Genomic DNA, 15,443 nt, shown 5'->3' with positions numbered 1-15,443 from the left:
AAGAAGGGGCTGAAACGCGGCCGGAGTTACCTGGGCAAAAGCGGAGACTCTGCGGCCGTCTTTGGGGGGGGGGGGCGGGCGAAGGAAGGGCGAAGATGGGTCGCCCCCCGTTTTTTTTTTCTCCAGGAGGAGGAGGAGGAGGAGGAGGAGGAGAGAAGGGAGTGGGGCAGGGGACAGGCCGGTGGATGGTCGGGAGTAGGGGGGGGAGCGAGAGATCGGGCCTCCTTTCTTCCCCCCCCCTCCCGCCCGAAATGCGGACGATCGCTTCGGGGCAGCCAGGCGGACGGGCAGGTGGGGGCTCCTCCAGGCTTCTCCCTTTCCTTCTTTCCCCCCTCCCATCTTTCCTTCCCCCTCCCTCCTTCTTCCTTTCTTTCTCTCCCCCCCTTTTTTCTCTCCTCCCTCCCTCCTTCTTTTCTCTTCTTCCTTTCATTTCTTCCCTTCCTCTTCCCCCCTCCCTCTCTTCCTATCTTCTCCTCCTCCCTATTCCCCTCCCTCCCTCCTTTTCTTTCTCTCCCTCTTTTTTCTCTTCTTCTTTCCCCTCATTCCTCCTCTTCATCTTCCACCCTCTTTCCTTCCTTCCTGTCTTCCTCTCCTCCCTTTTCCCCTCCCTCCCTTCTTTCCTTCCTTTTCTTTCTCTCCCTTTTTTCTCTTCTTTCCCCTCATTCCTCCTCTTCATCTTCCACCCTCCCTTTTCTCTCCTTTCTTCCCTTCCGCTTCCACCTTCCCTTCCTATCTCCTCCTCCTCCCTATTCTCCTCCCTCCCTCCCTCCTTTCTTTCCTTTTCTTTTTCTCTTCTTTCCCCTCATTCCTCATCTTCCACCCTCCCTCTTTTCTCTCCTTTCTTCCCTTCCTCTTCCACCTTCCTTCTCTTCCCTTCCTATCTCCTCCTCCTCCCTATTCTCCTCCCTCCCTTCTTTCATTCCTTATCTTACTTTTTTCTCTTCTTCTTTCCCCTCATTTCTCCTCTTCATCTTCCACCCTCCCTCTTTCCTTCCTTCCTATCTTCCTCTCCCTTTTCCTCTCCCTCCCTTCTTTCCTACCTTTTCTTTCTCTCCCTCCCTCCCTTTTTTCTCTTCCTTCCCCTCATTCCTCCCTTATCTTTCACTCGCTATTTCCTTCCTTCCTACCTTCTCCTCCTCCCCATTCCCCTCCCTCCTTCCCTTGCTCCCTCCCTCCTTCTTTCATTCCTTCCCTTTCTCTTCCACCCTCCCTCTCTTCCATTCCTATCTCCTCCTCCTCCCTGTTCCCATCCCTCCCTCCCTTCTTTCCTTCCTTTTCTTTCTCCCTCTTTTTTCTCTTCTTCCTTCCCCTCATTCCTCCGCTTTATCTTTCACCCTTCCTCTTTCTTTCCTTCCTTCCTTCCTACCTTCTTCTTCTCGCCATTCCCCTCCTTCCCTCCCTCCCTCCCTCCTTCTCTTCCACTCTTCCTCTCTTCTTTCTCCCAGCTGCTTCCTCCTTTCTGGTCTTCCCCTCAATTGTCACCCAGTCACAAGGACACACACTTTGCCCTTGCAGGAAACCTCACTATTAAGCTCTTTGGACAAGAGGATAACAACAACCCTGCTGTGTTGGGCAAGCCAAGACCTCCCATTGTGGGTCTGTCTTGAAAAATCCCAGTTTTCATCCAGCCTGCCCCTCAGGATCCCCTGGATTCAAAAAACTGCAGATCCTTAGGCCAAAAAGTATGTTTCCTGGGTATAAAATGTGAATTGGAAATCTCTGGGTTTTCCTTCCATGTTTATTTCTTTGAAATATGATTCCTTTTCCCCCCTGGCTTGTTCAGTTGTTAACAGGAATGAATGAATGTAAGTTTCTTTGGTATCTAGCAGAAATCTCTGCCTTAAATTCACCACTCAGTCAGACACACAAAGACATGAATCATTAAATGATTGAGCTGGTTATCAGTTTTATATAGCCTGATCATTACTCCGGACATTTTCAGTAATTGGGTCTTCGGTGGCATGGGAATAGTTTGGTGGCAGGGTCCATAATGGGGTTCCTAGAATTCCCAATAGTGCCCCCCACTCAGGAAAGGGCCCTCGTCTTACATCTTAACTTTTTAAGTTATAAAGCAAAGTAGGTCAGTTCAGAGATAAAACGCAATAGAATCTGGAACGGTATTTCTCAATTTCAGCCACTTTAAGATGCGTGGACTTCAACTCCCAGAATTCAATTGGGAATTGAAGTCCACGCATCTTAAAAGTTTCTCAGGTTCAGAGACACAGATCTGGAGGAAGTGTTATAAAAACTGTAATTCTTACGGTTCTTTTCATGCCCATTGGGTCAAACTACTTATTCCAGTAAAATGGCACCTTGGATTTTCCCAGAATCCTCTAGCCCAGGCGTGGGAAATTATGTCCCTTTTACGACTTGCGGACTTCAACTCCCAGAATTCAGTTCCCACCGGCTCAGGAATTCTGGGAGTTGAAGTCCACAAATCGTAAAAGGGCCACAGGTCCCCACCTCTGCTCTAGCCAGTATGGCTATTGCTGAGAATTCTGGGAATTGAATTGCCCATGTTGCAAAATTCTCGGAAATACCACTATCCGCCATACTGTGTGGGTGCCATTCAGATATTATTAAGTTCTTTTAGTTTTGGGCTAGAAAACAACTTAGAAATCCATCAAGCATAGAAGTGATTGAAATGTTAGGGTGTTTTTTCCCCCCCATAAAGGCACTGATTGGCACTTATGCCTTTTCTAAAATAACTTTTCTGGATTTTTGCTGGGTCTAAAAAAAAAACATTCCATCGATCAGGGTCCATGACGCATGGATGAAAATAATAAGAAACGCCCCATCAGGAATAACAAGGGTGATTTTTCTTTTTCTCTCCTTTAACCAGCCAGCATAGAAATAACATAGGATGCGACGAGAAGTGTGAATACATTCATGCAGAAAAATGTGGAAACAGCATGTGCGAATGAGTCCCTTGGAATGGAGATCCAGAATGTTTTCCCCAAGCCGAGGAAAACAGGAAATTGAAGAAAAACTCTGTTCTTTCATCGACGTAGTTATGAATCTGGGGTTTTTTTTTCCCCCAGTGTACAATATACAAGGTGGACATTTGAAAAGAACAGAACAGAACAGAATAGAATGGCAGAGTTGGAAGAGATCTTGGAGATCTTCTAATCCAACCCCATGCTCCAGCGGGAAACCTTATACCATTTCAGACAAAGGGTTGTCCAATCTCTTCTTAAAAGTCTCCAGTGATGGAGCATCCACAATTTCTGAAAGCAAGCCATTCCACTGATTAATTGTATTCGCTATCAGGACATTTCTCTTTAGTTCTAGGTTGCTTCTGTCCTTGATTAGTTTCCATCCGTTGCTTCTTGTCCTGTCTTCAGGTGCTTTGGAGAATAGATTGACCCCCCTCTTTTCTGTGGCAAACCCTCAAACATTAGAAGACTTCTATCATGTCACCCCTAGTCCTTTTCGTTAAACTAGACATACCCAATTCCTGCAACATTCTTCATATGTTTTAGCCTCCAGTCCCCAAATCATCTTCGTTTGCTCTTCTCTTATTCTCTTTTATTCCCGTTCCCTTTCTCTCCAAAATCTCCAGGGTATCAAAGGTCACTTTACAAGATGGGAGAGTAGAACTCAGATCTTAGAAGACTTCTATCATGTCACCCCTAGTCCTTTTCGTTAAACTAGACATACCCAATTCCTGCAACATTCTTCATATGTTTTAGCCTCCAGTCCCCAAATCATCTTTGTTTGCTCTTCTCTTATTCTCTTTTATTCCCGATCCCTTTCTCTCCAAAATCTCCAGGGTATCAAAGGTCACTTTACAAGATGGGAGAGTAGAACTCAGATCTTCGATGACATCGTTGTGGCTAACATTTTGAGTTTTTTTATATCCTTTTCTCACGGACATTTCTTTTGGAGGAGACCCCCCCCATAGGGTGATGTCCCCACTCAACATCGACACTGGATTTGGATTGCAAGCAAGTCCGCAAGTCAAAAGAAAGAGTGGTCCTCCTTACAAGGCGATAGCCCAATGTCAGGGGTTGTGTGAATGCTCTGTCGGCGATTGCAAAAGCTACAAGCAGTGGATTTTGGTTTAGTGAAAAGCCCTCTGAGGAACGGGAAGCAAATCCAAGTGTCTGCATCGATTCTGGTGTGGTTGTGGGTGTGTGCCCGCATGACTGTGTATCTTTGGGTTTCAACCTTGATCTTCGACTTTTCCTATCAAACTTCAGGTTCAACAAGTCTCCCCATCTTTCCTTCTCTCCTGGAGGCGGAGCTTTGCCTACAGAAAGTGTATCCAGCCAGTTTCACAGCAATCTTGAATGGGGCTGGGGAATTCATCTTCCTCGGCTACGCATGGAGGCGGCCGCAGAGAGTAGTTACGTCCCTGGTTGTTGTCCCAGAATTCCTTCCCCCCCACCAGGTAGCAGAGGGCAAACTCGAGTACCACCCCTGCGGAGAGTGGGACTGGCAGAGGCAGGCGGAAGGCAAAGCGGTCGGCGTGGTCCCGGTCCCGCCCTGCAGGGGCGGCGTAAGAGGCGCGAGCTTCGTGCTCGGTAGCCCAAAAGTCCCAGGTGTATCGCACAGAGACCCTTTTCTCATAGGCCAGGTTGATCACACGGATGGTACCAGAAACGCAGGATCCCTCGGCCCGGACACCCTCCAGCAGCACGCACTGAGCCAGAAGACGGGGCAGGAAATCGGGCATGCTCACAGGATCTGGGAACATTGGCTCCAGCAGCCGAGTCTGCAGGTTCAAAGATTCCTGAGGAGGTAAACGACGGGAGAGCAAGGATTAATCATCTTCTTTTAACGACCCCATAATACATCTGGGCAACTGAATGGAGCTAGCAGAGTGTTTTAATGGCCAGATGCCCTTCCTGTCGCCAATGCGGAGTTTTGTTCAGCAGATACATTCTCAGTGTGCCCAGAGAGAGAGAAATATCTGCCTCTACCTAGGATCGAACTCATAACCTCCTAATTGTGAGGCGAGGGCTACACCTCTAGGCCACCGCACCACTCCGCAAGGAATAATAAATGGAGAAATTGTAGCTTCGTTGCAGTATTAGAGGTAGGGGGTGTGCCGTGGAAGGTCAAAAAAGTCAAAATGGTGGCCATCATGCAATCACAGCACTGCCCTAAGGATTAGAACAGTGGTCCTTAAACTGGGCTAATTGGAGCATATTCTGGGGGGGGGGGCTGGATAAATGGATAAATTTGTAATTGCTCATTTGTGAGTTGTGGATCAAGTTTAGGGCTGTGGTTGCCAAACTGCTTGTAAAAGACGATTCCAGGTATAATAACATTTTTGGAGACCAGGTTAGGGGTAATTGGGTCAAACAACTTAAGAATCACTGGATTAGAGGGAAATTGGGTTGATGGGAAGGAAAAAAAAATTACAGAAAGATAAGGAAAATGTGTAGGATTGTAGATGCATCAGACAGGGAAACGATGAAAACAAGTACTATATGAGAGATTGAAGGGAAGGAAGCACAAAGCGAAAGGGACTAAAAGAGAGCAAATGATCAAAACCCTGTCTAGGAAGTATAGAATAAGGGAAATGGGGAGAACCAAATGGGATTGCAAGGCTAGAGGAAGAATCAGGAGGAAATGTAATGGAATAGATAAAATAGGTGATGGGGACCGTAAGAGAATATAGATACAAGGGGGAGAGCTGGAATAAGGAGAATCAGGCTATCCCTGAGCAGACGGGGATGAAACTGAGCCTTCCAGCTGGTGCGCTTGTAGAGAAAAGGATGAAGAGATGATGGGGGGGGGGGGGGGAGACCAGAAAGGGGAATAGGTCAGGGGAGAGAAAAAGAGAGGGGAAGGTGGAAAACCAAGAAAGATGGGGGAGCTAAGAAATAGAAAGTCAGCAGAGAGAGAGAGAAGGAAAAGATGGAAGGGGGGAAGAGGGAGAGAGAGAGAAAATATGACAGCAAGATTTTTTTACCTTAAAACTCTAATCAGTTGGAATGAAGAAATTAATTACCGCATATATTTCAGTTTGGGGCAGATTTCCAGGACCAAGGAGCCTCACTTGGAGCAGAGAAAATGGCATTTTTAGGCTCGCACGATAGAAGAGCCATCCACACAGACCAATCGATAACACTTTCCTTCTTTAGACTCCGAAGACACAGGACCAATTCCACGGTGTTAGGAGCCTTAAGAGCAGGGGTGAAATCCAGCAGGTTCTGACAGGTTCTGGAGAACCGGTAGCGGAAATTTTGAGCAGTTCGGAGAACTGGCAGTGGAAATTTTGAGCAGTTCAGAGAACCGGCAGCGGAAATTTTGAGTAGTTCGGAGAACCAGCAAATACCCTCTCTGGCTGGCCCCAGAATGGGGTGGGAATGGAGATTTTGCAATATCTTTCCCCCCAGGAGTGGGGAGGGAATGGGGATTTTGTAGTATTCTTCCCCTGGAGTTGGGTGGGAATGGAGATTTTGCAGTATCCTTCCCCCCATGAGTGGGGTGGGAATGGGGATTTTGCAGTATCCTTCCCCTGGAGTCGGGTGGGAATTGAGATTTTGCAGTATCCTTCCCCTGCCACGCCCACCAAGCCACGCCCACCACGCCCAAGCCACGCCCACAGAACCGGCAATTAAAAAAATGTGGATTTCACCACTGCTTAAGAGATTGGTCCCTTCCACCCGCATAGCTCAATAATATCTAAAATCCCAAAGCCCAGCTTGAAAAAAAAAGAAAAAGAAAAATGAGCAGAAAAAAAATGTTGAATTGCTAAACTCAAGACTTTCGGCAGCCGAAACTATGGCTACTAGCCACAATTTCCGAGGATGGCTCATTTCCTGGTAGCCTGCATCTCTAAAGCCTTGAAATGTTCTTTGCGTACCCTATTCCTAGAACTGGTTTTCTTTTCTTCCTGATTCAGATCCGGTTCAAGGCCAGGTTGTGAAGGCTGTAATGCACCGACATTATTATTATTATTATTATTTTAATTAGAAGGAATGGAAGCTGCCGTCCTTGGATAAAGCTCCTGACCCAGCCTTAACTTCTGGATGGTGCATTATTCAGCAGGTTTAAATGTCCTAGCCCTGTTGCCATGACTTGGTTGTTTTCTCTCTAATGGACTACCGTAGTCCCTTCCGGCAAGACCATCGTGCAAAATAAGGGATGAGAAAAGCTATATACAGAAAACTGCGGTCGTCTCCCGGACGGCTAGATTTTTGCAGCCCACCTTCTCGTCTACATTAACGTTAGCGCCGGGAAACGTCACCCGTAAGATTGTACAGGGGTGTCTGGAAGACATGGTCAAAAAAGGATGGAGAACGAGGCTCTCGTCGGTGGGGTCAAAACTGCCTGCTTTTTATGCGCAATGAACATTAAAAAAAAAAAAAAATTCCACAGAGCTTTAACCTGTAGCTATCATCTTGGGTTTTTTTTTGACCCGTGGACAACCCTGTATGATAATTTTATATAGGGAGAAAACTTAAAACGTTTTGCTGACTTAAACTCTAGATCTGAAGAGACCAGGCACGTATTAATTCACTAATTCATGAATTCTGGTGGGACCGGAAGTTGGCAAACAGGCCGTTTCTGGCCTCTGGAGGGCCTCCGGGGGGTGGGTGGGGAGGCCGTTTTCACCCTCCCCAGACTCCTAGAAAGGCTCTGGAGCCAGGTGAGAGAGAAAAACGGGCCTTCCCCACCAACCCCCGAGGCCCTTCGGAGGCAGGAAACAACCTGTCTCCCTACTTCTGGTGGGCCCAGAAAGCCCAAAAATCAGCTGGCTGGCGCGCACATGCACGCCGGAGCTGAGCTCGCATGCCCACTGATATGGCTATGCATGCCACCTGTGGCACGCGTGCCACAGGTTCGCCATCATGGGTATAGGTTCTCCTGCTTGAGCAGGGGGCTGGACTAGAAGACCTCCAAGGTCCCTTCCAGATTCTATTCTATTCTATTCTATTCTATTCTATTCTATTCTATTCTATTCTATTCTATTCTATTCTATTCTATTCTATTCTATTCTATTCTATTCCCTCAAGGAAATGAATACCCTGTTCTCCTTTGCTGAGGAAAAGAAAACTCTGAATTGATTGCATGGTTCTAACTTTTATGGAAGGCTCACCCAAACCCACCCCAAGGTGCTTCCGGGTAGGACCGACCCCTGTTACCTTCACCGGTGGGCAGAACGGCAGACACGGCGCGAAGTGGCTGAGTGAGTCGCGCCTCAGCTGGTTGTGGACCCTCTCTGGCACCTGTGGGAGATCGTTAGGCCAGAACTGCCGCACGCTGATCAGCTCCAGGCCCAAGGAGTCGGCGAAGCGCACCCTCTTGCGAGTCCCAGGGCTACGGCTACGTGATACTCCTCGTATCCTACCCTGAGCCGGGGCCGAGCGAGTCCGGCGCCTTCCCCTCCTTTTGGACCCCTGGAAGAGATGGCGGCGTCTCCTCTGGGTCCTGCCTCGTGGCCTGCCCTCGGACTCAGATTCGGAGCCTTCGGTTCCCGAATCCTCCGCGATGCTCGGACGGGCCGTGCGATAATAGGCCCTCTCGTACAAGCCAGCGATGTAGCTTAAGTTGCGGGGAATGTTGCTGGGGGTCAAAGGGGAAGGCGGAGCACGGGCCATAGGAGCAAAGTCGCCGACCCCTCTTCCCTACAGCCCAGCTCACTTGCCCTGTCCAGTCGATTGTGATCGTTTAGTCGTGGTTACCTTTAGGGATCACAGTCCTTGATCAACCCTTCCACGAGACTCGTCCTTGCTCTCACGGTGCTAAGGGGGGTCCCGTCTTAGATCTCCTTGGGTGGGTGGGTGGGGAAGACTTGCCTCTTGATCATTCTCTTGCGCGTCTTCTGATCTTTGGAGCGCCGAGATCTTCTCGTTATCCCGTTACCTCCTCGGATCACGGATTCTTAAATCTACTTGCTCCTCTGCAATTGTTCTGCTACTTCACAGGAATTTACATGGGGTGGGTGAGGAATGAACTCTCCCATTGGTGATCTCTGTTTCTCCCATGGAGTCTTCTGCCTGGTTTCTTTCTAGGAGGAGGAAAAAAGGAATCGTCTGCGCAAGATCTGTGACTTGTAACGTTAGGACCTCTCCTTCAGTGAAAATGTCTTATGTCTGCCTGATCTCTGCTTTTGGTCCTATTGCACCAGCTGTCTAAGCTGTCCTCTGTCCATTTTGATTATCTGCGTCTCCTTGAGCTTAGGCAAATGCTGAGTCTTCAAACACCCTCTCCCTTAGGCTATTGATCAAATGGAGGGGGGGGGTCTCTTTGCCTCTTGCCAAGGGCTCAATCGTTCCTTTCTGCCTTCTAGCTGTCACTCACCCCCGTCCGATGGACCCTCTCTCTCTGGCTCAATCCTTTTATATCTCCACCGAAGCATGCCCTGTCTGTACAACGACGTGTTTTCCTTGAGAGCTTGCAAGCTTGTGAGCAGGGTTTTTTTTTTAGGTTCAGTCCATCCAAAGGTGACTTCAAAATTACTCTTGCTGCCGATCGTTGAAAGCCAGACTTCTAGTTTCTGACCGGATCGATGCTCGAGCAAGGAATCCTTGTGAGAAATCCCAGAATCGCACCCAAAATGAGAGGTTTGGAAGAGCGGAGATAGAAACGTCTCTAGGACGAGACTCCGAAAGATTTTATGACTTCTGGAAAGGGAGGTCCAGGTGCCAAGGACAAAACGTCTCTTTAAAAAGAGATTCCGTGCCCAGAAATGTTTCCAGGGCGATGAATAATTCAGAAGATCAAATGGAGTTAATGCACTGTCAGAGATATTGAAAGGAGAAAAACCTCACACTCACCGAGGAAGGAGAGTGGACCGAGATTGGGGTGGGGGTGGGGGGGTCATTGACATGGATCAGTTTGGAAACAGGAGATCAGAAATGGGATCCTGCCATGGGTGGCCTCCATGTTGGCCTGAGGGGTAAAGCAGAGGCACTTTCCGGGCTCCCCAAAACATTGTATAACCTTGGATGTCAAGAAGAAGGGTTGGCTTGGCTTGGGGGATCATTAACTAGGAGTTTCTGTTCATATCTGAATCATCGAATGTTTATTCGTTCAGTCATGAATAATGAAACTCCCATCTTGGATCTGCTGAAATTCCCTTGAGCTCTTTGTCATGCAGCATAAAAAGGGTTGAGCTATGCAATTAAAACAAAAAAGGGGGGTTGGTCAATGCAAATTGACCAACTGCCTCCAGTCCACCTGTTTCTGGCCTTCCCAAACTTCTAGTAGGCCTGTTTTCTAGTAGGCAGTCCGGCCAGTCAAACCAGAAGAAGAAACTTTAGGGCAACTTCAGAAAGGTACCTGAATCCAGCTATTTCTTTCTGTCAAATTCTGGAGAGATGGACAGAATTTCTTGGCTGTTCTACAGTCTACGGTAGTAGCAGTTTTAAGACGGGTGGACTTCAACTCCCAGAATTCCTATGCTGGCTGAGGAACCAGCTTTAAGATGGGTGGACTTCAATTCCCAGAATTCCCCATGCTGCCTGAGGAAACAGCTTTAAGACAGGTGGACTTTTACGCCCAGAATTCCAGATGCTGGCTGAGGTACCAGTTTCAAGACGGGTGGACTTCAACTCTCAGAATTCCCCATGCTGGCTGAGGAACCACTTTAAGATGGGTGGACTATAACTCCCAGAATTCCCCATGCTGGCTGAAGAACCAGCTTTAAGACGGGTGGACTTCAACTCCCAGAATTCCTCATGCTTCAAGATGGGTGGACTTCAACTCACAGAATTCCTCATGCTGGCTGAGGAACCAGCTTCAAGACAGGTGGACTTCAACTCCCAGAATTCCCCATGCTTTAAGATGGATGGGCTTCAACTCACAGAATTCCTCATGCTGGCTGAGGAACCAGCTTCAAGACAGGTGGACTTCAACTCCCAGAATTCCCCATGCTTTAAGATGGATGGGCTTCAACTCACAGAATTCCTCATGCTGGCTGAGGAACCAGCTTCAAGACAGGTGGACTTCAACTCCCAGAATTCCCCATGCTGGCTGGTGTCAGAAGAAAAAAAAATCTGGTCCGGTCCCAAGCTGGGAAAAAGACGCTGAAAATAAAATGGAGGCTGGCTGTAAGGAGAGAAGGTCTCTGTTTATTTGGATGCCAGAAACTTTAGTGACAGCAGCATGTTTTTGGGGTGGCTGATCAAATGGGGTTGGGATAGATGGGCTTTGATACATTCTTCGGGGCTTTGTAATTCAGATGCTTGTCTCTGTGTCCTTTAATATTTTAATGGCTGTTGCCAGATTCCTATGGGGTCATGGCTGGCTGTTCAGACAAAAGGAGAAATGCAAATCCTAGGTGTTTGTCTGAGCTAATCTTGTCAGTTTTGGCTTGCCTAATTGTGCTGCTTATCTGGAGTCTCTTTGCTTCTGAATAGATTGGCCATTATCCATTCTTTCTGAATGGATACAAAATCTCCATTCCTAAAGACTAACCTCTTCAAGCTTCTGCTTGAGGCTGTTTTCCTGTGGCAGGAAGACTGGGGGCTGCTTTCTGCCTTTAAGAACACGTTTCTCCATTTCTCCTTTGGAGATAAAATATTCTGCCTCTTTTAATATTACCAAAAATATTTCATTCTCTAGGAGGGGAGGGGCTTCCCACACTGGAGAAACCAGCTTCAAGACAGGGGTGGGGGGGGGGAGATTTCAACTCCCAGAATTCCCCATGCTGGCTGGGGAACCAAGGTCCTGCATGTACACGTTCCCAATCTTAAAAGATGTGACATTTGAACTTCTCTCTTAAACAAGTCCTATCCACCCATAATCCTTCCAAGCCTGAGTTTTTCCATTTGGATAGTCCTCAACTTACAACTATCCGTTTAGTGATCTTTTCAAGACCAGGAAAGCTTTCTTCTTCGAGATAAAGTCATTTTTGGGGAAAAAAATAGCTTATTTGGAAACTTAACAAGAAAATATTGGAAATATTATTCTGGAAGTTCTGGAATACACATGCAAATATTAAGAAATACAGATCGTTCTCGACTTATGACTGCAACGGAGCCCAAAATTTCCGTTGCTAAGCGAGACAGTTGTGAAGTGAGCTTTGTCCCATTTTACGACCTTTCCTGCCACAGTCGTTAAAGTGAATCACTGCAGGCATTCAGTCAGTTAACACCGAAGTTCAGTGAACCTGGCTTCCCCGTCGATTTTGCTTGTCAGATGGTCGCAAAGGGGACGGGGGATCGCATGACCCAGGGATGTTGCAACCGTCATAGATATGAACCAGTTGTCAGGCGGCTGAATTTTGATCACTTGATGTGTCCAAGGGGATGTCGCCGTGGTTGTAAGTGTGAAAAATGGCTGTAGGTCACTTTTTTTTCAGGCCGTAGGACCTTCAAATGGTCACTAAATGAATGGTTATAAAGTTAATTTGCCACTTGCAGAAGGTTATTTAAACCCATATGTTGGAAGTAAAATCTGGTCCGGGTCCATGGTGGGAGAAAGATGCCGGAGCCAATGAATTTGGAGGCAAGCTGCAGGAAAGGAGGTCTCCATTTACAGGTAGTCCTCGACTTAGGACCACAACGGAGCCCCAAATTTCCGTCGTTAAGTGAGACATTTGTTACATGAGTTTTGCCCCATTGTACGACCTTTCTTGCCACGCTTGTTAAGTGAATCACTGCAGTTGATAAGTTAATAACCCGGTTGTTAAGGGAATCTGGCTTCCCCCATGGACTTGGCTGGTCAGAAGGTCGCAAAAGGGGATCGCGTGATCCCGTGACACAGCTACGGTCATAAGTATGAACCCATGGCCAAGAATCTGAATTTTGATCACACGAGCATGGCGATGCTTCAAAAGTTGTAACTAAACATCCGAATTGGACTGTGTTGTTTCTCTGCATGGTTATGTGGGCATATGCCTAATTATGTATGTATGTATGTACGTATGTATGTATGTATTTTGCCTTGTTTATGTAGGGCCGTGATGGCGACTCCTCGGGGTGCCGTCGGCCAGACAATGTCAGCTGGCGACCCCCAGGGGGAGGGCCTTCTCTGTGGCAGCACCTGTCCTCTGGAACGACCGGCCCCCGGAGATATGTAGGATCCCAGAACTCCGTGCTTTTCGCCGTGCCCTTAAAACTTTTTTATTTCATTAAGCCAGGCTGGCTTAAACCTCCCCCCCCTTAGATATTTTTAATTGTTAATTGATTTTAGTTGGGGTGTTTTAAATTTATTGGGCCAAAATTTGTTTAATTCTTGTTTAAAATAATTTTAAATTTTGTATGTGATGCTTTTATTCTTGGCTGTTCACCGCCCTGAGTCCAGCGGGAGAAGGGCGGTATAAAAATCTAAATAAACAAATAAATAAATAAATATTCTGTAAGAACAATAAGCTCCCTTTCCCACAGATTAAGATTCTGCATTCTAATCTAGTCTAATCTAGTATTGCCGCTATCTGGTTTCCTGGGTGGGGAGTGGTCTGGGTCAAGGCTAGCCTTGGGGTAAGAAAGGCTGTGGGAATGTAAATTCTTTGTGGCTTTGTGTTTTTCTGACTCAATCCTTAATCCTGTCAATTCAGCCTGTCTACCAGTCTTCAAATTGGGATTATTTGAGGCCATCCTGGCTGGGACGCAGGGATCTTCTTCTTCTTCTCCTTCTCCTTCTCCTCCTCCTCCTTCCTCTACCTCTTCCCCTCTCCCCTTCCCCTTCTTCTTCTCCTTCCCCTCCTCTTCTTTCTCCTTCTTCCTCTTCTTCCTCTTCCGCTTTTTCTTCTTTAGGTTTAGGTTTTAGGTTTTATTAAATTTGTATACCGCCCTACTCCCGAAGGACTCAGGGCGGTGAACAGGCACAGGATAAAATACAGAAACACAAAAGTTAAAAACAATTTAAAACCAAATTAAATAATATGGCCCACGACAATTAAAATCCCAATAAATTTAAAACAAATTAAAATTTCAATTTAAAATTTCAATTTAAAATCCTCTTCCTCCACCGCTTTCTCTTTCTCTTCTTCCTCTGCTTCTTCTTCCTTCTTCCTTTCTTCTTCCTCCTCCTCCTCATTTTATTGATTTTTTTATTAATTAAATTTCTTACTGCTTAATAAACATCGGGTTGTCTGGGTATTTAATTAGCTTAACAATGCTGATCATATTCTTACTCTCCACCCTTTTTCCAACCACTGGTAAAATAGATGCCATGTTTGATAATATTCTGTTATCTTCTTTCTGTTTCGTTTTTTAATGTCAGTCTGTCCATTTTCTGCACACTTCTAGTATCTTAATTATCTCTTCGTTTCGCGCTGTTTCTTCATTTTTCTAATGTTCTGCGAATATACTCCTCGCTGCTGTTAACGGCGTGTAATATTACATACATTACTTTTCTTATCTAATTTTTCTGATATTCTACCTAATAAGAACAGCTTCTTTACCTTCTTCTATGGATGGTTTTTTTCTCTGCCTTCTCTGAGGGCGTGGAAATAAAGAGAGGGGAGGGGTCTCAAGTTCTTCCCACACATCTTTTTTTTATTGTTCAATTCTTTTTTTAAAAAATATTGTTTTGTTGTATTGTTTAATAATAATTCCGACATGTAATCGGCGCTTTTAATTTTTTTTTTTTTTGATTTGTCATATCCTATAAAAGAACTTGGCACCCTCCTTAATGCAGGGCAGTCCTTGCACTTACAACACTTCATTTAGTGACCGTTCAACGTTATAACGGGATTGACCAAAAAAAGCAATCTATGACCGATTTTCGCACTTAACGACCGTTGTGGCATCCCTGTGGTCGCCTGATCAAAATTCGGACGCTCGGCAGCTGCTTCGTATTTGTGACGGTCGCCGCGTCCTGGGTCACGAAGGCAAATATACGTGTCCCGGGATAATATAGGTAGCCTTCGACTTACGATTCACTTAGCGACCGTCCATAGATACATCACTAAAAAAAAAGAGACCAAAGATCATTTTTCATACTTACGACCGTTGCAGCATGTGATCAAAATTCAGACTCTTGGCAACTGACTCATATTTATGACGGTCGCAGCACCCCAGAGGGGTGACGTGATCCCCTTTTACGAACCTTCTGACAAGGAAAGTCCACAGGGAACCCAGATTCACTTAACAACCGGGTTCCTAATGTTTTAACAATTGCAGTGATTCGCTTAACAACCGTGGCCTCAGAAACTCCCTTATATTTCCCTTAACAATGGAAATGGTGGCCTCAGTTGTGGTCGTAAGTCGAGGACTTATTAATTTTTTAATTATTTTTTTGTCCTTTGCCTGAATTACTTGGTGATCCTGATTTTACTACCTTTTACTACCATTTCTTTTTAGAGAGGGCTGTAAAACCCTGCGAAACGGTATATAAATTTAAGTGCTATTGGTATTAAGGCCTATTTCCGCCGCCCCCCCAACCTCCGAAAAGAAACCGGAAGTTGTGCTGAAGAGTCTATTAAGATTGTAGCCCTTTGGGGTCCGCGCGGGGCGGGGCCAAAAGAGCCGTTAAATGTTCTTTCCTTTAGGAGCCAATCAGAAACGTCGGCTTTCCCACCTTAGTGTGGAAAA

The 15,443-nt window shown here is 46.3% G+C and overlaps 1 protein-coding gene across 1 annotated transcript; it reads right to left on the bottom strand.

The window, feature by feature from the left end:
• Positions 1–4,252: 4,252 nt before the first annotated feature.
• PPP1R3E (protein phosphatase 1 regulatory subunit 3E) lies at positions 4,253–8,558 on the bottom strand. Its single transcript, XM_070954478.1, has 2 exons — positions 8,103–8,558; positions 4,253–4,735 (listed from the first exon to the last, which is right to left on the bottom strand). The coding sequence occupies exons 1-2, from the start codon at positions 8,556–8,558 to the stop codon at positions 4,253–4,255; spliced, it is 939 nt and encodes a 312-aa protein (XP_070810579.1).
• Between the last annotated feature and the right edge of the window lie 6,885 nt (positions 8,559–15,443).

Source organism: Pituophis catenifer, unplaced genomic scaffold (genome assembly GCF_029215685.1).
Source record: "Pituophis catenifer annectens isolate HBS135680 unplaced genomic scaffold, rPitCat1.0.hap2 SCAF_15, whole genome shotgun sequence".
In the NCBI taxonomy this organism is placed as follows: Eukaryota; Metazoa; Chordata; class Lepidosauria; order Squamata; family Colubridae; genus Pituophis; species Pituophis catenifer.
This window is presented reverse-complemented; position numbering and strand designations above follow the sequence as displayed.